The 24,028-nt window shown below is 46.9% G+C and overlaps 3 protein-coding genes and 1 long non-coding RNA gene across 4 annotated transcripts in view; 2 read left to right on the top strand and 2 right to left on the bottom strand.

Moving 5' to 3' along the window:
- Positions 1 to 4,686: 4,686 nt before the first annotated feature.
- On the top strand, positions 4,687 to 10,779 carry LOC143335889 (uncharacterized). Its single transcript, XR_013078475.1, has 6 exons — positions 4,687 to 4,796; positions 6,641 to 6,823; positions 9,193 to 9,288; positions 9,408 to 9,492; positions 10,027 to 10,147; positions 10,643 to 10,779. It is a non-coding gene; the product is annotated as an uncharacterized LOC143335889 (long non-coding RNA).
- A 396-nt stretch (positions 10,780 to 11,175) lies between these two features.
- Positions 11,176 to 14,249, bottom strand: ttll2 (tubulin tyrosine ligase-like family, member 2). Its single transcript, XM_076756895.1, has 3 exons — positions 14,028 to 14,249; positions 11,725 to 13,067; positions 11,176 to 11,455 (listed from the first exon to the last, which is right to left on the bottom strand). Exons 1-3 carry the CDS (start codon positions 14,247 to 14,249, stop codon positions 11,176 to 11,178), a joined length of 1,845 nt encoding a protein of 614 aa, XP_076613010.1.
- A 2,366-nt stretch (positions 14,250 to 16,615) lies between these two features.
- LOC143336629 (zinc metalloproteinase nas-4-like) lies at positions 16,616 to 18,749 on the bottom strand. The gene is made up of 8 exons (XM_076756894.1): positions 18,703 to 18,749; positions 18,575 to 18,631; positions 18,435 to 18,481; positions 18,067 to 18,136; positions 17,867 to 17,981; positions 17,452 to 17,624; positions 16,914 to 16,995; positions 16,616 to 16,790 (listed from the first exon to the last, which is right to left on the bottom strand). Exons 3-8 carry the CDS (start codon positions 18,465 to 18,467, stop codon positions 16,616 to 16,618), a joined length of 648 nt encoding a protein of 215 aa, XP_076613009.1. The 5' UTR covers positions 18,468 to 18,481; positions 18,575 to 18,631; positions 18,703 to 18,749.
- A 970-nt stretch (positions 18,750 to 19,719) lies between these two features.
- Positions 19,720 to 24,028, top strand: part of igf2r (insulin-like growth factor 2 receptor) — a 29,378-nt gene continuing 25,069 nt past the window's right edge. The window contains exons 1-2 of the mRNA XM_076756093.1: positions 19,720 to 19,949; positions 21,324 to 21,463. Of these exons, the coding sequence (XP_076612208.1) occupies positions 19,816 to 19,949; positions 21,324 to 21,463 (274 nt within the window). The 5' untranslated portion in view covers positions 19,720 to 19,815. The remainder of the gene's footprint in view (positions 19,950 to 21,323; positions 21,464 to 24,028) is intronic.

The raw sequence follows: 24,028 nt of genomic DNA, 5'->3' as shown, positions 1-24,028 counted from the left end.
CCAGCAGTCCGACCGTCAGGAGCTGCTGCAAAGAGGGCTTTTATGACCAGGACCAACAGTTTCTCGTCATATTTTAACACTGATACTATTACTGCTGCCTGTAACACCCTAATTTCTCCTACGGGGATTGATAAAGTCTTATCGTCTATTTTGTCATGGACTCATAATGTGTGAAATACCCAGATGTTTCACATTGCTGCGTAATCTGATGTTTATATAAGTAAATATAAAGTAAATGCATCTTACTTTCATGAAGTATCACACTAAAGAAAGCGTTTGTCCCACAAGCTTTATTAAAATGTGATGTTTCAAAGGAATCATGTGAGCTAACGGTGCTGACTTGACAGCAGTGACGGCCGGCTGAGTTATTAAAACGTATGATCCTGCTTGTTTATTGCGAGTGTCTGAATCCAGCAGGACGCTGAGAAGTGGAGCTCCGCCGCCTGTCTGACAGATTAACAGTCAGACTATTGTACTCGGATTGTAAAGCCAACCTGTGAGTGTGCTGACACTTACTGTAAACTTGTACTTGCTGCCATAACTCACAGCGCTGCAGAGTTTTCTCACTTTCATCCATATTATCTCACAGGAGGCTGAGATGTTTGGCACTCGTCCAGTCAAATGCTTTTGGCCTCCAGCGTGCACACAGTGGAGCTTTCCTTCACCTCCTGTGCTCACTGGAGTGAGCACAGGAGGTGAGGAGTCACTGCTTTCTGATCGTTCTGTGTTATATGTTAAAGTTTGTCTCACCCTGATGTCTCCCACTCAGATCCACGTAAAGATCCAGCCGTCCCAGGCACTGACCACACTGAAGACGGGGACTCAGACGGCCGCTTTTTGGGGTGTTCATCGTAAACCTACTTTGACCGCACATGTGACATCACTGTTCTTCAATGATATTTGTCATTTTCTTTTCCTTATTTTCCAGATATAATTGAATTGTCCTTCTTTTTTTCTGTCTGGACACAAATGCTGATCAGACGTCCTGTGAGGGACAAAGAGACCCTCGAAGAGTCTGTAGAGGAGCAGCTGAAGACGCATGAAATCTCTGAGCTGAAACAGCTGCAGGTATATTACATGTTAATATAGTGTATAGAGAAGTTTAGTTAATAGATTTCTGACTCTGCAGTGATTTTTGCATCAATCCTTATGTTTCAGAACCTCAGCGGGACGATGACGGAGGGTGAGGACATTTCCACGATGGACAGAAATAATTTGGAGGTCTGTGACCAGCAGGGGGTCCAGGGGAGGGCTTCCCTCAGCCAGCAAGAGCCCAGCAGGAAGTCAGCTGCTGGCATCAAGGGGCGCTCCTCTGCCCCATTTATGGTGTTAAACGACGAAGGAACGCAGCTGGAAGCCTTCCAGCCTCTGACCTTTCAGCCTGAGCATCGCCCAGAGTTCGGGACTCAACAAGACTTTTGCTCTGGTTCATATAATCCTCAGACACCCCAGAACAGCCAGAAAAACACCCAAACAGAGGTCCAGGCTCAGGCTGAGGTCTTTTCCCCGATCCACAGCCAAGAGCAGACTTATTTCAACACTCCTCTCCTCACCCAACCCCGAATTCCAGCCAATTCCAGCCAATCACAAGACAGAAGAGAGAAATCCTGTTTGGAAGAAAGAGAGAAGAGCGATAAGCCCCGTTCACCAGAGACAGAATGCAGAATTCATCAATCACCCTCTCAGCCAACAGCCTCTGTTGACAAGTCTGTCAGGGAGAAAAGGGTGAGGCACCAAGAAGAGGGAAACAAGCCTGAAGCTGCTGGAGACATTGTTGACAAAGACAAGGTGAAAGGTCGGTCTGAATTCACAGCACCTCATGGAAGAATGGCCGCCACCTCCGCGGGTCGATGGGAACATGTCTGGACAGTCACACATCCCATGTACGAACCCAACCCAGAGCCACATGTCAACGTTTCTCCCCCTTCGAGGAACAACAGAGTTTCCCCTCGGGCCCGGCCAAATCAGGAAGTTATTGTTAGCTTTAAGGCCGTCGACGACCACATGGGGAGAGTCTCAAGCGTCAACATGGAAACTGTATCCACAGGCTGTGATGAAACAAAAACACATTTTCATCTCTGCCAGCGCAGCGAGCCGAGTTCAGGAAGCAGCACGGGTTCAAACTGGGTCGAAGGTCAAAAACAAGCTACAGCAACAACGGCATTTTGTCTTTGTGCATCAAACCTCACAAGTCAAGCCCCAACACCTCTGAAACGCTGTGCCTTTCCCACGCATTCCTCCACGAGGAGCACTGGTGCTACTGGTAGTTGCAGTGAGGGTGAAGATAACCCATCCTCCCCGTGTCATCACTTTCCCAAGCTCCCGTCCCCCCCTCCCTGCCTCGACCACCGGCGCTCCCAGTTCGGCCTATCAGAGGAGGACTCTGCCAGTGAGGCTGGGGAGGGATGGATGTTCCCGGGGATCCAGAAATTGAAACAAGACCACAATCCTGGATCTGGACCTCCACGGCAGTCCTTTTTGCCCAGTAAGTTCGTGGATGATAAAGCTCACGATCAAGTTTTAACTTATTTAATATATATTCAGTGATATTTTTGATTTAATCAACATTTTAACTTTGTTTTCATTCATCAAAATTCAGATTTTTAGTGCTTCAGCTTCATTTCTGATTACTAAACAGTGTCGTTTGCCAAGTATGGATGAAAGCCTTGAAAGGCTCCAATATATATTAATAAGCGTGACTCCTTTTTAATGCATTGCACCTTCCCTGACAAGTTGAAGATGCTCTCACTGAAAAATCCAGCACATATGAAAACGCAGATATTTGCCATTTCAAAAGTTTGACTGCTGGACTCCAGATGCCTCCTGCTGCGCTGAGTCCATCCTCATGTCTGTGCAGTGGAGACGCTCGAATATCCGCCTCAGATTTAAAGAAAAGGAAACTTTCCCTTCAGCAGGTGAAGGTGAAAACAGGCTTCACGTGTCAAACGCTGCAAAGTGAAGCACAAACATCCAGTGAAGTAACAGTAACAGGAGGAGTTACCACAGCAGGCCAAGGTTAAACTGGTACTGGTGCTGGAAAAGAGCTGAAATCCCTCCATTTCTGACAGTCCATCAGTTTCTTTTGCAGATCCACAACATGAAACCTGGTCCAACCAAGAACATGTGACCTGCCCAGAGCGCAGACAGACGTCTGATGGAGGTAAGAGCGAAGGTGGGAGGCAGAAGACGATGAAGACGATGACTGAGGGCCGCGTTACATTCAGGGTCAAAATAAACATGCGTTTTCCAAAATGCAGACTCCTGCAAAAAACACAACAGCTTCTTTATTTAATCCAAAAAAAAAAAAGTAGAATAATAATATTTAATATGTACACACGACCCTCTCTCACACACACGCACACACGCACACACACACACACACACACACACACCCATATGACACATTCATAAACATGCCCAGTTGTTGACTGATGCTGTGTTGGATGACTGTGACATTCATCATGTATCGTCGTTCTTTGTCTCGCCTCTATGTCTTTTTGTCCTCTGCCAACTTTTAACCACGTCGGTAAAAAAATCCCTGAAAATCCAAATGAAATAAAGAGTGAAATCTTGGAGGCTGCTGCCCTTTAGCTGAGTATCAGTGAACGCAGAGTGCAGTGAAGCCAAAGCTAAAATAAACCAGACAAACGGCGGTCGTGCTAAGGGAGGCACAGGAACGCTGGACTTCGACTGGAACTCTTGTTTTTTGGTTTGTTGCACAGTTGATATTTTAGCTCAGCTGTCACGTTACGACACTGGATGGCCGACAGCTGTTTGAGCCTCACCCCCCCCCCCGCCATGCGTCATGTGGGTGCAAGAGTTTATTGTCCAATCAGCCGAAAGCTAAAGGAAAATTCCCAGGTATTTCGACCTGCTGTGCTTTCCGTAAACGTGGCGTTGTGACTCTTTGCGTCACGTTAACTTTGCTCTTCGGCGTTGGAGGTTCTTGTGGCTGTGCCAGCTCCTCACAGGCCACGACATGCGTGAGTGCTGTCAGCTGCTGACACCTACTTGAACCCCAGTGAGATGGTTCACAGCTCGCCGTTCGTTTCACTTTATGTGGGTCAACACGTAAACGCAGTCAGGAAAACACCGAAATACTGACGGCTGGTATTTGTCCTCCATTACTAATCTGCAGCACGCCAACCATCTGACCTTGGCGTTGTCCTCTTCCTTCCTCTCGACGCCTTCTCTGACTCTGACAGGCTCATTTAAATGATGTTCAGCAACCAACCGGAGGACGAAAGTGCTTTCATAATTCTGCCTCTCAAAGGTCTCTGTGTGTTTTTCATGTCTAGAGGGTCTGAAGCAGTTGAAGATAAACTCACTGGAGCCTCAAAGGAAACCTGATGTTCCAGATTACACAGCGATGGCGCAGACATCGTGGAGATTTTGGGGGTAAAAGATCTTTTGGCTCTGTGATAGCGTGCACAGAGAAAGTAGTCCATCTCTATCAGCTGATCACCAATCTGCCACATGTATGCTGCGCTGCGTTACACAGGAAATAGCAGGTTGTTTTATCAGTACCTGCAAACAAAATGAAATCTGCACAGCGAAGTGGCACTTCTCGACCTTTCACAGGCTCCAGTTAGCTTGATTTTACATGGTAAACTGTAACTGTGGTCACGAGTCCAGACTGTTCTGGAATCAGGACTTCAGTTGATAAAGTCTCTCTGTTTATATGCAGAGACGCAGCCGATCAGGTCAACGAGCTGGAGAAGATGTGTGACGGAGACAACGTCCTCTCAGACGAGAAGAGACAAAGTCTGCACAAACCTTCATCCAGTGAAGTCCAGGTCAGTTTGGCTTGGGCAGACATGAGAGGAGCAGACCAGTAACAGTACTGGAGTTGACTGGAGGTGTGAGCACAGGGGCTACTTCAACGGTTTGGGTCTTTTCAGGGAATTTGATGCCAACAATAAAACGATAAAACAACACCTGTTTGTCTTTTAAGCCACAGAAATGTTGGTTTGGCAGCCATCAGGATTGCTTAACCGAGTGTTTCAGTGCTTCTCATGACATCATTGTCCTGTTTCACAACTCGCCGCGCTGTGTGCTCACATTTGATTGTCCCTCGTAGACGCGATGGAGGGGAAACTTCCTCCGCCTCTTAGAATCGCTGTGTTAATATTTATCTGTGCCAGAGCCGTGCTTTGATAGGAATTTACTATCCTGCATTTGAGAAGAGCTCCTTCCAGTATTCCCTTGAGCCATAAATACCACCCACTCCTGCAGCGCCCGTGTTGCAGAACTGGTCCCGCCAGTGTTGCCTGATCATTTGCATTAAGTGGATCAGGAGCTCTTTTACTCAGTTAAACACTGCTGTCTGGAACCACTTCAGCCTCTCAGCACAAGGACTGAGAGTCTGAGTGAACTTCACCTCCACTGGAAGACAGCAGACTGGGAGCTTCTGGGAAATTACGTGCATTTTCAGTATGTGACTAATGTTTAGTTTTCAGGACAACCGACGCACTCAGTGTGTGCGGCGCATGTTTTCCTGTCAGACCTGCTCACTTTGTGGTTTCTCCTCTGGAACAGGCCTGGACGAGCTGCTGCCTGTCGGTGTCTGATGTCATTCATCTGCCTGTCATACTGGGAACCATTACCATCGCCGCTTTGAAAGCTAATTGTCAGGAGGCGTGGTAAAAGCAGCTCTCATGACAGCTTCAGACACTTCGCATACCCACGCAGTGCAGTGCAAACTGTGTTTTTGTACAGAACAAGTGAAATTCAGGTGATTTGTGAGGACCTTCAGAGGGTTACAGGGGGTCTGCGAAGGCTCTACAGAATGAGAAATGGCTTCACTGAAACATATCTGCCACACATAATTCAGTCTCAGCGTTCTTAGCTCCCGTGTTACGCTGAATAATGGTCTGTCATTCAGAAACAGAGCAGCAGATTGTTCATGTCGTCCGATATCGCGGCTTTAACTCGAACCAAACAGCCTCCACACACACTCTGTGGCCGCTTCATTAGGTGCTGCTGACTCGCTGCTGGGCTGCATTGTGTTACACTGACAGGTGTGTCTGTTATTCTGTCAACCCCATTTATGTCTATGAGGGCAAACACGCGACTCAGCACGTCAACGACACCACAAACTGCATCCTCCAACCGACCACAGCCGAAGAGCAGCGTCTCACACACGGCGACTGGATCAGCTCTCATTCATTATGTTTCAGCTCAGTAATCAGATTACAGGTCGATACAGAGCATTGACGGCGCATTGATGCTTTTTTCTATCATTTTCATTTTGACTCTAAAATGAGGTGTGACGAGGACGACTGTTGCACTGTGACATCAGTGAAACCGAAGTGGTTTAATCACTAATGAGCTCAGCAGGCCTCGTTGATGGGTGCTCGGACGGTTTGGGATGACACACACACGCACACACAGTTCTGTTTTGACTTAAATTGGCTAAGTTATTTCCTGCTTCCTGTCACTCCTGTTATCAGGTGCAGCGTCGAGCGCTTGAAGGCATCATGGCGTAAATCTGGGTGAACATTTACAAACATACTCCCACTTCTTAAAGTCAACACATGAGTCACAGGCAGTGTGTGTGCGTGTGCTTGTGTGTGTGTGTGTGTGTGTGTGTGTGTGTGTGTGTGTGCGCTTGTGTGTGCGTGTGCTTGTGTGTGTGCAGGCCCTCAGGCAGCAGATGGAGGCCCTTCAGCACCAGTTAAAGCAGAGAGAGAGGGACTGGTCTGTAGTTCGATGCCAGCTGGACGAGCTGAGGGGGAAACTCACAGTTGAGCCGCAGCGCCGCCTGGTGGCCGGCAGGTGTACTGCATAAACACAGACTGAACGCCAGCAGGGACAGACGGAGGTTAAGTCTCCTGCATGCCGTCTTCTTCACATGAATCAGAGTGGACTCTCACCCTTTCATCCCCACTAACAGTTTGTTTAAACAGCTTTTCACTTCAGTGTCATTCACCCTGAGTTTCAGTACAGTTTCATGAAAGCAGACGTCACAACATCTCAAGCTCCTGTTGTCAAGAAGTCAATGCAAAACTCTTTACCTGCTACCTGCACAGAACTCCTCACACAGGCGTGCTTCTGTTTGTATGTGTCAGTGTTCAGATAGGCAGTGGCCCAAACACTCCAGCTACCGGCCCATTATTCCCTTTAATGCCCCTCACTGGGAGCCTTTGCTCTGCACTCGCTGTTAATGATGTGCAGGTGAAACTGTGCAGCCTTGAACGGTCGTTTACCTGCAGGGAACAACGGGAGGCCGGTTTAGTGTCATAGAGAGGATGGAGGAGCTGTCTCACAGATTTGTTGCACTGAAAACAGATTTTGCTGCAGAGTTAAAGTACATTTTCATATTCTTATTCTTATCCTTGACTTACTTTTTTCGGACTCTCTCAGCCGGACAAACCTGTTGAGAATCACTTGTTCCTGCCTGATGAATGTCACCTGTTTATGAGGAGGTGCACGCTCGTGAAATTTGATCATTAGCATAATGTGCGTCCCACACTTTGCCAAATAAGGCTGCCTGTTCTGCTCCGTTTGTGCTGCAGTCACAAAAATGCTACCAGAAAAAAAAAAAAACAACTAGCAGAGCTTCAGGTCCTGTTTTGGAAATCAGGAGAAAAAGCAGGTCAAGTTTAACAGTCAGTCGTTGAATTCGAGGACCTGAAGCAGTTAGAAAATAGCACAAGAGCAGCTGTTATTATCGGAGCGACGCTGCAGGGTGACACAGAATAAAGAGGGTGATTCGCCAGAAAACAGTTTTCTAACGCAAAGCGGTCTTTGACCAACATGTGAGGAGGTGAAGAGAGAATATTATAACACACATGAAGCCAGAGGCAGCTGTCAAGAGTGAGAGAAGCTGAAGCAACAACCAGAAAATCGAAAACAGCTCCCGGTAAATTATCATCCCGTGAGGACGAGCTGGTGAACAGAAAACTGACTTTCATCAAGTTTGTCTGAGTTACATGTTTGATTTAGTACAGAAAAATTCTTACAGGAGGCTCATTGTTTCATGCTTTTATCACTAAACCCTAAAAATCAGCATTCACTGGACCCAGATGTGACAGAAACACGGTTCAGCTGGCAAACGTCGAGCTGTGTTGTGCGTTATGAAGCGTGGATGTGCACAATCTGCTCGCTGTCACTCAGCTGCTCTGATGATGTCATCTGAAGGCTCAGACGGCTCAAATGCTGCTCTGATGGTTTGATCAGCTGGTAGAAATAAATGAGGCTCTGCTGCCCCCCACTGGACGAAGGATTCATTGTTTTGTTGTTGGAAACCACCTGAAACAGAACTCTGAAGTCTGTAGTTTACCTGAGGGGATCAGTAAAGTTCTCAATCAGTCTGATGCCATAAAACACAGAGGATGCACTGAAGTGCTCCTCTGTGTGCGTCGTGTTGCAGTATTCTCTCCTCTCCACTGTTATCAGGTCGTTTTTCCACTTCACAGCTCTCGATGCTCGTCTCTGTTCTGCAGAAATGCCAGAGTTCACCTTTATTCAGCTCTGTGATACAGTGTTAAGTGGTCTTTAAGCACCCCGGCAATAATTTATGAGGACGGACAAAGGACGGCGTCAAAGCTCTGACAGCCTCATTACATGTTCATGCAGTGCAAGTCGATACACTCTGCTCCCTGCGCTCCCTGCGCTCCCTCTGCTCCCTCTGCTCCCTGCGCTCCCTCTGCTCCCTGCGCTCTCTGCGCTCCCTCTGCTCCCTGTGCTCCCTGCGCCCCCTCTGCTCCCTGTGCTCCCTTTGCTCCCTGCGCTCCCTCTGCTCCCTCTGCTCCCTCTGCTCCCTGCGCTCCCTCTGCTCCCTCTGCTCCCTGCGCTCCCTGTGCTCCCTGTGCTCCCTGCGCTCCCTCTGCTCCCTCTGCTCCCTGTGCTCCCTCTGCTCCCTCTGCTCCCTGCGCTCCCTCTGCTCCCTGTCCCAGATCTGTCGCTGCCCAAACTGGATTTTACCCTCCCGAGCTGAAGGGTTCTTCCCACGCGTCAGTAAAATAGTAATATTTGTGATATTTCATAGCAGAGTGTGTTGTTGTCTTTAACTGTGGAGACATGAACTAAATTCCAAGCTGATGTTTGAAATATTAAGAATATATTAACAACAATTCACACACGTAGACTTTCCTCAACTTGATACAGAAATGTGCAGTCAGACACACAGTGACTCTGAATCACCGTGCGGATAATTTTTTTTTGATGAAGGTTTCTTTGTCTCATCAGACCAACGAGACGAGGACGGTTTCTGCTGACCAGGAGACGAAAACGGTGGCGTTCTTCAATGGAGACGTCCAACACGTTTTGGCAGATGGGACAGTGGTGAGCTCTGCTTTTCTGTTAGAGCCTTTCTTTGATTTCATCGTTGGTGCTAATTGTCTGCCAGTGGTGTTCACACTGATGTCTTCATATGAACGTGTGTGTGTGTGTGTGTGTTACAGGTGTATCACTATGCTGCTTCACAGATAACACGCACCACCTACCCGACTGGTCTGGAGGTCCTTCACTTCCCCAACAAGCAGATCGGTAAGAGATGCATTTAATGTCATTGATGTTTGAATGAGATGTTCCTGGTCTTTAAAGCAGCTACGAGCGTGTGGATGGTGTGACGCTGTCGGACGACAGCGGCCTGCTCTGAGAGAGGAGCTGATGGACTCAGCGTGGCCTTGAAGAGCCAGATGTTTTCCTCTGAGTCAGTCGAGCTGAAACAGAGCGATGTACGGGACTTCCATTCATCAGGTTGCTGATGTGCTGCAGAACTACTGAATGTGTGAAAACTCAACTGTTTGCCCAAAAGTTCAGCACATTAACTGAAAAAGTGATGAAATGTCAGTGATGTTCACTCATTTGATTTACTCTGAAACATGAACATTATTAAAGAGAAAGGACCTCATATCCATCACAGAACCAACCAGATCCTGCTTTTAAGTTAACGGTCAACAGCGGTCTGATTTAGTTTTTTATCATTTCTACTGTTGGTCAACACCTCTGACAGAAATGGAAAACGTTGACAGACTCTCTGGTCAGCGGCTCATCGTCTAATATTTCCTCCTGTAACAGAGAGGCGACACCGTGGGGGGAAGAGAGAGATCTTATTTCCGGACCAGACCATCAAGTTTTTGGAGCCTGACGGCAGCGAGAGGACGATCTTCCCCGACGGCACCGTCACTCAGCTCTCGCCGTAAGACTGGAGTCGCTGCCATGTTTGAGGATTAGCTTGAGGGTGGAGTCGAGGAAGACTGGCTTCATCATCAGATACACATCATAAATGAATAAACAAATATTAGGGCACCACGAGGGAACCAGTCAGCACAGACGCTGATACAAAGTGTGATATTCAGTAGAATTTAAACTTGAAACTGAACTTGAAATATTCCTGTTTATCTCAGATGATGAAGAAAGTTTTCAGAGTCGAGGGAGAGGAAGAGTCAGGCAGCTGCACTGACTACAGCCGGAGCTCCATTTGTTTGAATGGGCACCACTGAAAGAATGCTGCGTTAGCTTGTTGTAGCTAATTAGCACTGGATCACTGTCATTTGATAACTGAAGACCAACAATGTGATGATTGTCAGACGAGCTCTGGAGTCACACTGAATCTGCAAATATGTCAGCTGTTTATTTCTGAACGTCAGTGTTGTAATGTGCAAACGCAAGTTTTTGTTCATGGTGCTTCCAGGTCAGGTGACAAGATGGTGGATTTCCCTGACGGTCAGAGAGAGATCCACACGCCTCAGTTTAAGAGGAGAGAGGATCCTGACGGGACAGTGAAGACCATCTACCCCGACGGACGCCAGGAGACCAAGTACGCATCAGGCAGAGTACACATCAGGGAGAAGAGCAGGTCCACCATGTGACATCTGAAGTGTGTGTGTGTGTGTGTGTGTGTTTGGGGATGCAGTGCTGGGAGGAAATAACTTTCCAGTTGATGTTCCAGATGTTTGTATTTTGCCCTCATGTAGAGATTCATTATTACTGTTTATGTTGGAAAGTGCCTCTTTGTTCCAGATTAAATGTCTTAAATGTCTTGAAGTATAGGAATCTAAATGGTCCTTTCAAAGTAAAAGTCCTCTCACTCCACCTTCATGTTCACTATTTTTCCAGAGGAGTCCGTCGGCATACAGACGTGATGTGTGGTACGTTTCCACTCTCTTAGAGGTAACAGAAACTGAAAGGAAATGTAAGTAAAAAAAAGAAAAGAGGAAGGCCGCTCTAAGTGGGTTTGAAGTGCTGACTGAGTAATGGAGGATCCTTCGGCCCCCACAGCAGCGAATCAAAGTCTTCCCCAGCGCTTGTGTCCCTCCTCACGTCCTCCTCGGATGTGGCCAGCTGAGCAGTCAGCTTGTGGAGCTCCTGTATGACCGTCCTAACGTCCAGGTGGTGCTGCGAGGCCCTCAGCGTGGCTGCGTTAAACGGGAAGGTCCGTATGAAGCCTCCCACTCTGAGCGGAGGAACGTGCTGTCCCTTCTTCATCGCCGGCCTGTGGGTCCCACTGCGAAACAAGCACAGCAGCGTTCCTTATGTGACATGAAGGGATGGATGTGTGAAGGCCACAGTCTGTGTCCAGGTGCAATTCTAAAGTCTTTCTAGTTTCAGTCTCTGCATCTAAAATTCTTTCAGAAGTACGTCACATCACTGCATCTAGAGACACTTCAGTGTACCTTTAAGTCAACCTGCTTCAGTATTGATCAGTTTCATCCAGATTACACGTGTCCTACCAACAGAAGAGTGTTTACGAGCAGAAAGAAGAGCTGGACGTACCTGTGAATGTCCGGCAGCTTCCAGGACGCAGCAGGACGTCTGAATCCCTGCCCCCTCAGTGGGATATCACGTATCGAAGAGGAAGCATCCGTCTCAGCTTCTGTTTCAGTGTCGTCACGGTTTGTGACCTCAGACACGTGAGGACTCCGGCTGTCCATCAGCCACGGCGCGAGAGCTGGACACGTCCGCCTGTTTACCGCCGACACGTCTGTCCCTGAACGCGGGCTGAGGATCAGGTTCAGCGTCCTGTCAGTGTGGGTTTCTGTAGCTGTGGTGTTAATTATTCTGCCCCTGGCTGCATGCAAGTCAACAGGAAGAAGGTGTCGGCGGTAGGCGGGTACAGAAGCGTGTTGTCTGGACTGTCTCTGGGTCCTCTTTTCATGCTGCTGAAGAGGGTTTAGCAGAGGGAGCGTCTGTGAGGTGTGACCACTGCTTCTCTTTCGTTTGGTTTCTTTAGCCTTGGAGAGCTCAGGTGTAGCATGTGAGGGCTGGTTAGCATGGAAACAAGGCTGCTTGTACTCTTGTCTCTGATAGGCCCTCTCTCTCAAGCTGTCAGTCAACGTATAGTTCATCAAATCGATCAGATCGCTGATCAGCCCTTTCTTCACTGTGATGTCTGCCTGGCAGTCCAGAGTCAGGGCGGGGCTGTAGTTGACCTCCAGCAGCCACGGTTTGAACCTGACGTCGACCAGGACGTCGAAGCCAAACAGCTCCACACAGTTTGGACAGGAGGGGACGGAGGGAGCGATGGTGAGCAGGGTCAGAGTGACGATGTTGTTGATCCTCTGCCACAAAAGAAGCTCGTTGATGTCCTGGCTGTGGAGGAAATGCCTGAACTTGCTCATGGTCCACTTGCATCCTTGGCCCACTCTCTCTTTTTCGGTTTTGTAGAAGGGACCGAGCTTGTTGATGCTGGTGTTGGTGAGATGAGCGAACAGGTTGTGCAGAGACGACAGGTCGTACTTCTCGGTGGCGAAACGTGCCAGGCCTTCCTGATGAATGTAGACGGTCAGCGGGTGGAAGCTCTTCACGCACACGTAGATCCTCAGGTCAAACTTGTAGCCGGAGATCAGCAGAGGGTTGCTGATGTACCTCTGGACGATCACGGAGCAGTCGTAGACCAGGTCCTTAATGTCCTCAAAGACGAAGATCCCTCTGCCTCTGGAGAGATCCACCGGCTTACATATCCAGTAGACCGACGGTCCTCTGGTCACGCGCAGTCTGTTGTATTCGGCCAGGAAGCGGGTGTAGTCGTTGGGGAGGATGAAGGCGGTGGGACTGAAGTCGTAGAGAGCCGAACCGAACGTGGCTCTCATTCTCCTCAGGTTGCGCGCCAAGCAGTCCTTCCAAAAAATGACAAGTCGTTGTGTTAGCATGGCATTCTGCAGCACGAGCGGACCTGGTCTGATCCAACCCCACTGCATTCTGCACGCATTTACACCCAGTGTTAACATGCTTTTCTCCACAGCCTGTCCTCATAATGTGTCCAGACACAGATCACGTTTTAATGACAGGCATACATGACGAGACCAGAGGCTCTATGCCTTTAATTACTACTACTACTATACTACTATACTTATTACTACTACTTAATGTAGTGAAAAAAAGCGTTTTTTTTAACTCTGTCCTGACTCGTGCTAAGAATGATTAAACCTGCAGTGACAGATTTAGGCCACTCGGGGGCAGAAACAAACAGGTTGTTTTTTGCAAACATTTGCTCATTTCCACTTCCAGCAGCCACAGAGCAACATATGGTTCATTTGGGAAGGTCCAATATTTTCACCCTGTTTTTGGTCTCTACCAGCTCCTGAGGGAAAATGTGGCTCTTTAGCTGCTCGATGCTGCTGAGCAGGTGGTGTTCAGAGGGGTTTCAGTGCTTCTCAGCTGAAAACAGCTTCCAGCTGCAGCTGAAAGGTCGGTGGGACTGAACCAAAACAGTGAAAGTGTGAAACAAAAAGCTAAACAACGAGTGAAAGTCACACTCTGAAAAGCTCTGTGGGTCGAAGGGAGCAGCTCGTCGTACTCTGTAGGTTTATGACAGGGAGCGACTCCTTTCACACTGTCATTATGATTATAGAGCAGGTTTGTTCACATTCTGCAGAGGATTCAAGAAAGTGGAGAAAGATCGATGAGACGTTCACGGGCCTCAGCCTCCTAACCAGCATCATCGATTTAGAATAAAGCAGAAACAAATCATCACCGCAGCCTGCACGTGTTACAGGTGTCTTTGGTTAACGTCCTTTCTGAATGTCTCGGCACGCAGCATGTCTTCATCACACAAAGCTAACACGTCAGACCAGCACCTTTCGGGTGATGCCCACAGTCTTGGGATGGTGGTTGAGCCGCTGCCATGGCCACAGGTTGTGATACTCCGAGTTGCGAAAGGCAGAGCCCCGCCAGTAGAGGTTCCAGTCCTCCTCTTCCTGCTCTTCTTCATCATATTCCTCCCATCCTCGCTCCAAAAGCACCTCCCTCACCACCTCTGGACCTCTGTCGTGCAGTCTGAACACCAGGGATGCAGCCATGCAGCATCGTACGCTGCAGATCCAGAAGATACAGAGGAGAGAAACGGGAGTTGATGACACTGTCGGAGCTCGCAGCAGCTCGTTCGTGTGAGTAAAAGCAGTGAGAAGGTAAATCTGAGAAGCCCAAACACACCTGACACTTCTGTCCGCCGTCACAGACAGAGGGATCAGATCGGCTTCGGTGTGCCTGCTCACTGACAGGGAGCTTTGTCACGCTTTTATCTGAAACCCAGACAAAAATAAATAAAGATCAATAAATGCACACACACACACACACACGATGATGCAAACAAATCTCAAGAAGAAGTTTGCAATAAAACGTCTAAATGTCAGAAACACAGTGTGCTGAAACACTTAGATGGTTTAAAGCTAATTTCAGAAGCTTTTACACACTGAAAATGAAACATTTATGGGAGAAACAGTAAATCACAGATACTCCTCAAATGAATGTCAGTAATACCCAAATTAGGATTTTCCAGTGTTGAGAAAAGGTGATCGGTCTTCCCTTTGAACGCTGAAGGCACATTAACGAGTGGCGTCCCTCTCTGTCAGGTGAGTGCAGGTGGATGTTAAGAGTCGTTCTGCTGGACTCGTGCATGATGTGCAGCAGACAGTCTGTTGGTTTAGCTCCTCCTACCACAGATGGGGACTCGAGTCGCACACAGACTTCAGACTTGACTCGTGTTTTGGGACTCGTGAACAATCATTATGTTTTCCTTCTTTTTTTTTTTTTTTTGGCGTATCAACATTGGGGAAACTCTGAAACGTCTGACGAACTTAATGGCGTTCCCTCCTTTTTGACATGGTAACCATGGTAACCATATTACGCGGCCCCACGCATTAATACCTCAGGTGACACTACGGCGACCGACACACCTGCAGCTGCTGCTGTACGCTTTGTTACTACGTTTGGTTATAAAAGCTTCAAACAAGACGGCACCAACAAGAGAAGCGCTGACTGCGGAGTCTGCGGTACCAGGATGAAGGACGCTGATCAACCACATCAAACTTTATCAGACACCTGAAAACTCACCTGATCAGTCTCATATGGACGGTTAGCAAACATGTTCAGCTCAGCACCAGCTGTGTTTAACTTGGCTTGCTACCAGCTTTGTGACTGAATATTTGAACAGAGTGAATGTTAGTTTGTTTGTCACACTTATTTGCATTTAGCGGCGTTAACGTGACGTTTATTGGATAACGTTATTCATCTCCGTTCCTTCAATGCCTACAATGCCTCTGACTGGGTGAGGGGGAACATTTTCTATATTTTTGTTCTTATTATGGTCCAACTGAGCACAACAGGGGGCAGATATGATAAAGGAAATCATTCAGTGTGTTTTCTTCATATTGCATTGCAGAACCCTGTTTAAAGTGATCATATGACAAACAACTAATCAGCCCTGATACTTTATGCTAATAGATAAAGGAGGGTTAATAATACAGTAGATGATTTTAATTTCTTAGATTTAGCTGTGCAGTATTCTAAGTAGACCGAATACCAGCAGATGATAGAAGGCTCATTAAAACAAGAAGACATTTATTTTTTAGAGACTTGAGACTTGATTTGGACTTGTGACCAAAGACTTGACTTGCAAAAAAAAGACTAGTGAACATCTCTGCCTCCTACAGACAGACAGACTCACCCTGCAGCTCAAACAGGCGTCAGAACAATGGCTGCTGGATGGACGAATGGCTGATGTTTCATCTGTGTTGCTGCTGAACGCCTGCAGCTATCCTGGAGATGATGAACTGCTGCCGCCGAGGACAGTTACACACTGCTGCCATCACAGGTAAGTATGTATGTAGTACATGTACAGTCTATTGCAATTCAGTACAACAGCTCTGCCATAATTTCTGTCCTCATGAAGTTTATAATGTTCGTGTTTTCGGTTTTTGTTGACTTTGTCAGAAATGTGTAAATTGTATACTTACTGCTGAGGTCATACTGTAGTATGTAGTAAGAGCAGATATTTTCCTTCAGGAGCTGCTGGAGACCAAAAACAGAGCTAAAAGAGGAAGAACATTGGACAAAGCTAGCTCTCCTGACAGCTTGTTCAGTCTTTTTCTGTCCCTCTCAGAGCTTCCACAGCCCCAGCAGACCACTGTGTAGAAACTGGTCCATGTTGTGCCTCTAGCTTTAGAGTTTGACACCTCTCAGCCGGCCGCCTGAAGCTGGCACGTATCTTCAAAAACAGAAAGAATAAACAGAGCAGGATTTTTTAAATTATTTTATTGAACCTCACAGCCAATGCAGGTTAACCAACCGTGAGTCTGATGCCTCCCATCCGATCATCTGAAAGAAGAAACACGTCTTAGTGTTGCTGGAGTACGTTCTGCCTGCTGGAGCTGACTCCACTGCAGCTTTAGGTGTATTCGATTCTTGTGTACTGCAGTAATGTGGAGAAGAGGCCGTTACCACAGTGGTAGAGTCTGTTCAGTTTCTGGATGTCCAGCTCGCTGAGATGTGTTCTCTGACCCATCTGCACTCCACCTTGCTTGGACAACACCGTCGGGCTTCCGTCCTGACTGAAGAAATACCTGCAGCACAAGAACAGAGAAGGGTTTTAAGCACAGAGAGCCAAAGCTCGTCCATTGCTTCATGTTGGTGTTCCAGCAGTGATAATCTGCTCCTGCACAGACGTCAGGAGGGTCAGGACTTACGGTCCGTAGTGCATGATGGAGTTCAGGTCATATGGCAGCATCAGAGTGTTCCCACGTTTCATCTTGAAGTTGTTCTGTCTGCCTTTAATCAAAAGTTCAGAAGGTCGTTCAAGTCAAATCAGCGTCCTCGACAGCAGCTGCTGTCTAACTGACTAAATTTAACTTTTTCTTTGTGAGTAAAACTACAAGCACAGCAGAACTGTCAGGTCCTGGACTTCAAGCCCGCAAACATGAGGACTTATGAGACATGTTTGTTAAATGCTGCTAAAAGACCAATACTGAGGTTAGATTGTTTGTTTATCTGAACATACGTAGCAATCTGAAGTTCGTCATCACCTTTTGTCCTGGTTGTGTTTCATCCCTTTGTTTAAACAAGTGTTTACCCTCTGTTTGTCCTTGCGAGGCCTATTTCTAGCAGTATAACAGAAAAACAGCCGTTTGCAGTCTGCAGACAGTTCAAACACTTTGGTCGCAGCTGCTGGTTTTCTAGCAGGATGTCTGGATCAGAAAGCGTCTTCCGGTCAGCGGAGGCGTTTACCTGGCATGATGCTCTGCCACTGCACAGTGATGTACTGATCGCGGTCTTTGCGGGTGTGTTCGTGGTGCAGTCCCAGAGCGTGAATGATCTCATGGCAAAGATTCCCCACGCTGCATGAGGGGGAGTAATACACCTTCTGGGCTCCTCCTCGACAACCGACGAAGGAGGCGCAGCTGGAGAGACAAACGACAGGCGGGAGTCCAGAGAGTCGATTCACCCCAACTCCAAAAAGGCTTTTTCTCTCTTACTTCCACTGGTTTTAAGCCCTGCTGTCATTTTTGAGTTATTAATCAGGATATCAGTTTGAGGTTTGTGCCTCAGCTCAAACTTAATGGAGGTGATTGAAAAATTCAGTGTCCTCATTAACATGGAGGTCTGCAGCCTCACTGTGACCCTTTAAATGAACATCTCTCACCCGTCACCCTTCACAAACATCAGGTAGTTGAACTCTGTGGTGTGTCGCTGGAAGCGAATGCAAGTGAAGTCAGATATCATCCTGAAGGCAGTGAGGATGTTTGGCTCCTGATAAGCTGGTAGAGTGAAAACAGAGAAACTGTTGTGTTATCTGAACACAGTGGTCCCACATCAGGGCTCGTCAGGACCACGACAACCCACCCAGTTCATCGCTGATGACGTAAGGCACGATGGCGTCCGGCCACAGGGTCTCCACGGCGTTCCTGTCCTCCTGTCAGTTTAGACATCCACACAACATCACCATGAGTTCAAAAGCTACATAGAAAAACTGGAAATCTCAAAATCATCCTGAATCCTGCCGTTATTCCAGCACTGCATGTCTTTCAGTGCCAACATTCAGAAGAGCTTAGTGCCAAAATCCAGCTTTAAAACCAAACAGTGTTTATTTGAAAAGCCAAACGTTTCATGTCGAGCATTTTTTATCTTAAAGTTGACGCTTTCCTAAATCTTTGCAGGTGAAACTTAAGTTCTTCCTGCAGCCATTTGAAAACAAAAAGTCTCCATCTTACCGGCATCAGCATGTCTCCCTCTTGCACAGCCATGTTTTCTCGAAGCTCTGTGACGGTCAAAGTATAGAATGAGAGCTAAACAGTCACTGTGCGTTGGTCCAGTTTGGTGGGTTTCACATGCAAACATATTCAGAGTTTACCTTCTAAGGTTTCTGCGCTGGCCAGCTGTGGTGGTTCAAGCACTGAAGCAGTCGGACCTGCAGAAATCTGAGAATGTCATCACTTTGTTTTAAACACAAAAAGAGATTCAAAACCAATGAGCACCAACCGGGTCCAGGACTGGTCGCATTGTGGGTGTCATTTAAGGGGACGCCGCCGACTGAAAGAGAGAAATCCAGTGAAAATGAGTAACAGTCATTTATTTTTCCACAATCACCAAAATCAGTGACAGTAACACCAACCTGAGGCCTGAGCGGGGGCCTCCTGCGTTTTATTTAGGGGGACACCACCAACTGCATGAACAGAAAGCAGATCGTCATCATCATTTCTCAGAGTATCTGTGGTTTGAAAGCTTCAGTCTGTACCTGTCAACACGCAGACAGAGACCAGGAGCCACATCGTGCAAGTCAAGAGAAGAAGAACCAGAAGCTTCTGCTGGTTTCTGATCTGATCCTCCACAGATTTCAGCAGGTGGCATCACTTCACTCTGATTATGACCTCTCAGCCTCAGTCTGAGCTGTAGGGGGCGCTACAGGCCACTGGACACTTCACAGGTGTCCACACAGAGGCTCAGTGGTGCAAAGTAACCAAGTACATTTACTCAAGTACTGTACTTAAGTACAATTTTGAGGTAGTTGAGGTAGGTAATATAATTAAAATTAGCCCCACATTATTATGATATGTAAATAGAAATTTGGGGTGTTATTCTGTCAGCTGATAAAAACCTGTTCCGTTCCTGTATTCAGGTGAAATATAAATAGGGGACACATAGAAAATGTACATCTTTTAGGTGGTGTACTGATTGTTATTCGTCCTCTGTGTCATGTGTCTTTATGGTGGAGTCACGAGACATGACAGAAATTTCTGACGTCTTGAATTTTGTCTTGAGCTGACAGCAGTAAAATACCAGAAACACGCAGTACAAAGAGAAAGAAAGAAAATACCACAATGAATTGAACATCATAATCACTTAAAGGCCTAAATGGCTGCGTTTATGTAGAATGTATTTGCACACACACGCCCGGACACTTCGACGCTGGATGACATAATCAACCTGTTTTCCCACAGACCCTGAACGCAGCATCAGTCAACATCATGAGAGTCATGTGATGTCCTGTCATGTGACGCAGTCACTTCCTACTGATTTGGTCCAGAGCGGACAGACTCTGCTGTATCATGTCGTCTTAGTCAGGCTCTACAGACCGTCTCCACCACAGTAAACATGTCGTCTCCGTGTAAATCTGAGCGTTTCCCGCCTCTGAAGCTGCTTCTTTGGTTCGTGGCGTGTCTGGGATGTTTGCCGGTCCGGTCCGGAGCGGTGGAGGACGGCAGCCTGTGGTACCAGGACCTCTGCAGGTAACAAACACACCTCAGGCTGAAACACACTGCAGCTGCAAACAGAATAAATAACCTCATAGATTTCAGCGTTTCCTCATTTGATGTACCGAGATGACGAAGCTAAAATGAATTCAGAAACATGTCATTTGATGATTTATTAGCTTCTTCCCTGACATGCTCACCCGGTAACGTTATCACTCGACCCTCGACATCATGAGGTCTCCTGTTAAATTTAGCTCATAAACAATCAGCACGTCGGCTCTTTGTCCCAGTTACAATGTCAACTTTTAGATTTGATTTGCCGACCAACGGAGCGGCTCTCTGCGCTGTAAGCTAGCTAACATGTCGGTGAAATAGTTTGAAAACGTGCTGCCTGCTAAGTTTTAATCAGCTAGCTAACTTACTGATGAATGAAATAAGCTCTAAAACTCCCTGAAATGGTCTCGAAACCGTGGAAATAATGGTTATTTTTGTTTCTGTCACGCTAAAGTGTAGCCTAGCTAACAGCTAACTTGACACCTGAACTGTGATGACCTCAGCTAGCTAACGTCAAATGTTAGCAGCGTTAAAACGAGTCGATGGCGCCGCAGTTTCTCCACAAAGGTCCAGTACAAGAGACAAAACGACGTAAACTGAGTTAGTTAAAGGGAAGTTTACGGTCTGAACGACCTGTTGTGTAAATTCAGTGTTGCTCCGCTGAACCTGAGCAGCTGCAGGTCAAATATTGACACAGCATTCAGGCAGAAATGATAACAGCTCAGTCCGCCTTTGAGCTCCGAGTTTCCTGGTTTTGGCAGCTTTTGCTTCGAGAGCTTAAAAGTCTTTAATAAACAGTAAAAGTTCACAAGAAGCTTGAAAAGTTCAGGTCGGATTGTGCTAAACTTCTGAGCGCTGTCATGCCTTCATGTCTTCCTGTGAGATGGACACGTTCAGAGACACATTTTGGACAGTTTCACCTTTGTAAATAGAGAACAGTCAAACAGAAAGTAAACACCGAACTGAACATTTTCCAAGCAAGTATAGAAATATTTCACGAGTGACAAGACAAAAATGACTCATTATTGATCGATCTGTTGATTATTTCCTGGAGTAATCAATCAGTCATTACAGCCTCCTCACTCCTCAGTGGACGTCTTCACATTCATTATTTAGTTTTTTATGTATGACTACGTGAGTTAAGATCCACTTAAATGCCAGAACGAGGTCATTTTGGCATTTTTGCTTGAAAAAAGACTAAAATGATTTGACATTTTAAGATCAATCAAGTCTTTTGGCTGAAATTGATCCGTTGCTGCAGCTCTGAGACCACCTGTGTGTTTATGTCTGTTGAACTTTTGTTTCTCCTTCAGCCCTCTCTTCCTCGTTTCATTTGGTTTTTCCCTTGTGTTGCAGTTATAAATGGGAGGCTATAGACGTGGATAATAAAATGAGCTACACGTTTAAGCTCTGTGAGTCTTCGCCGTCCACCGCCTGCGGCCCCGGCACCGCCGTCTGCGCCGAGGACCTGGCCACCAAGACCCACCGGGCCGTCGGTGAGTACAGGTGTTGGTTCATGCAGTGAAGTGAGGCTTAAAGGGGCCTTTACAGTGCAGATAACATACCTGTGATTGGCCCAAAGTTAAGGTGAACAGGTGTTTGTTTGACCTGCTCAGGTCTAGTTGCAGTAAGTGTTTTACTGCCTTGGCGTTGGTGTTGGCCCTCAGTGACACCAGCTGCTGTCTGGTACACTTTCCTGGGTTTACAGCCCCCATCTTTGCTGTACTTTGGTCATCGCTTCAGTCGCCTCCACAGGGCGTCAGCTTTTCTCTTCACTGCTTGAGCGTCGTCTCACTCAGAGATGATACGGTGGATAACTTTGGTGAATATGTCTCCAGTTGTTTAGTTCAGTCTGGTCCGTAGTGTCGAGTCTCGACCATGAAGCATGCGTTGATGAGTTTTCCTCTGTTTTTAATGTCTGAGCGTGTTTGAGGTGTTTGTTAGTGAACGGCAGCATCACGCAGACTCCGTCCTGTTGGCTTTTCTGAAGGCTAAGTGAGCGATGCTGCATGGATCAGTCTGTCAGAGCTCCGTCAGGACATCAGCAGATCTGATCTCGGTGCTGATGAGGCTGAATCTGCTGCTGCTGCACGTCAGCAGGATCCACGTCTCAGCCCAGACGATGGGGAGGTGCTGCAGGGTCAGCGCGACCCCCCCCCCCACCCAGAACGCCCGGAAATCTTTTTCTGTTTGCTGAAACTAATGTTGCTGTCACTTTTCTGGAGGGTCTGTCTCGACTTTAGGTTGTGAACTGTTAGAAAACATGCAGGTGTTTGTTTGAGCTGCTGCATGTTGGAGCTAATTAGCTTAGCTGCTGGCTAGCAAGTCAATAAAACTAAATCTAAATAACTGAAGGCTTTTTTCCATGTGACCATGTCACATGGTTTCCATTGACATAAATCTGAGAGACACAAATATTTTGGAAACTGGTGCAAAATGAGCAGAGTCCATGTTAGAACTGCAGTGATGTGGTGGGTTGATGAACCGTATCAGTCATTCTTCAGGCTGAGCTGACAAACATTTGTTGAGTTTGCTGCTTTTCTTTGTCTTATAGGATAATAAGCTGAACAGATTTAGGGTTTGGTCTGTCGGTCTGGGACAGTGTGAGGGCCTGTTTCACTATTTGTTGACATTTTACAGACAGTTTAGACATTTAACAGAGAAAATATGGGCAGATTAATCACTAAGAAAATCCCTGTTAGTAGGAAGCCGTCCGTCACTAAAGGTGGAGGCTTCACGTCTGAAAGCTCGGATTTATTCAGCGCTCAGTTTTATCTGCGTCACCGTCTTTGATTCATGACCTCTGAAGACGACGGGCTGAGTTATTTCGGAGTCCCACGACAACAACTTGTCCTGCAGTCTGAGGTCTTGACCTTCCCCTCGAGACAAATGGGTGTTTGGTATCTGTCAGCCGCAGTGAGACTGATCCGGATCAGGTTTCTGGGGCGGCCCTGCAGATTCCCGCCGGTGCTTCTTTTATTGAGACGACCTCCAGCTGTTTCACAAGAGGAAGATCGCACCCGGAAAGTCAGTGAAGGAAGAGGCCGTAAACAAGCACTATGGTCACATGATGAGCTGTTTAATCACACCTGCTGACTAATCACATGACCCAGGAACACATCATCAATCATAAACGCCCATACACACACACACACACACACACACACACACACACACACAGACGCACACGCACACAAATCTCTCTCTCTCTCTCCCAAAGAGAATCAATTCACATCACATAAATCAGAGGAGAACATGAAATTTTCACATTTTAGAAGCTGAAACATTTGTTATCCATTAAGCTCAACGAGTACTTTTACTTTTAATACTTACATTTATGTAGTAAAGTTTTGAATAATGATCACATTTGGCTTAAAATGATAAAAGCAAATCCTGACTTTTCAGCTGGAACCACAAAGTGTTTCACCCTTTTTGACTGAAGAGTTACTGAAATGACCAATCATGAATGCTGCATAATCCACTTATCTGCAGGCAGTCGTAACAGGACAGATAGAAGTGAAGCAGTGTTTCACTGCATGTGTGTTAGTGGGTCACAGTGACATTCCTTTATGGTAGCTTTGTGATAACACACACACACACGCGCACACACACACACTCTCACACACTCAGACTTCAAACACAAGTTTCTTTGTCTTCTCAGAGGGACTTCATAGAAAGACCAGAAGAAGAGATTCATAAAAGAAACTGAAGCACAAACTAAACAGAACGAGGAGGACGAGGACTTGAACTACACACAGTTCATTTCAAAGGGAGCTGCAGCTTCCAGGCTTCAGAGACAGCATTCAGTCCACATTTCGAGCGTCCGTCTGTCTTGTTTTCTGACTGTTGGACGTCCTGGCAGAAGAAACAAGCTGATCATTCATTGACTTCTTTATTGACGTGCGGTGCAGATTCAGCACATTTACAGACCCGCTCTCCGTCTCCAGTGTTGTTCCAATGCACAACATTTCCCGCTGCCGCCTGTTTGGTGATGAACGACGGCGGGGTCACCACATTACGTCTCAGAGGTTTAGCTCGTGTTTACGGTGCAGTGAAGACAT

Source organism: Chaetodon auriga, chromosome 18 (assembly GCF_051107435.1).
Source record: "Chaetodon auriga isolate fChaAug3 chromosome 18, fChaAug3.hap1, whole genome shotgun sequence".
Lineage (NCBI taxonomy): Eukaryota > Metazoa > Chordata > Actinopteri > Chaetodontiformes > Chaetodontidae > Chaetodon > Chaetodon auriga.
Note: the sequence above shows the minus strand (reverse complement) of the source record. Positions and strands in the feature narration are given on the sequence as shown.

Coding starts and splice junctions, on each gene's coding strand:
- ttll2 (XM_076756895.1), bottom strand. CDS start 14,249: ATGGCTGCATCCCTGGTGTTCAGACTGCACGACAGAGGTCCAGAGGTG. Junction 13,068..14,027: donor CTGTGGGCATCACCCGAAAG/GTGCTGGTCTGA, acceptor ATTTTTTGGAAG/GACTGCTTGGCGCGCAACCT. Junction 11,456..11,724: donor AAGCTGCCGGACATTCACAG/GTACGTCCAGCT, acceptor CTTGTTTCGCAG/TGGGACCCACAGGCCGGCGA.
- LOC143336629 (XM_076756894.1), bottom strand. CDS start 18,467: ATGGCTGTGCAAGAGGGAGACATGCTGATGCCG. Junction 18,137..18,434: donor AGGGAGACATGCTGATGCCG/GTAAGATGGAGA, acceptor CTAAACTGACAG/GAGGACAGGAACGCCGTGGA. Junction 16,791..16,913: donor TCCATCATGCACTACGGACC/GTAAGTCCTGAC, acceptor CTTGTGCTGCAG/GTATTTCTTCAGTCAGGACG.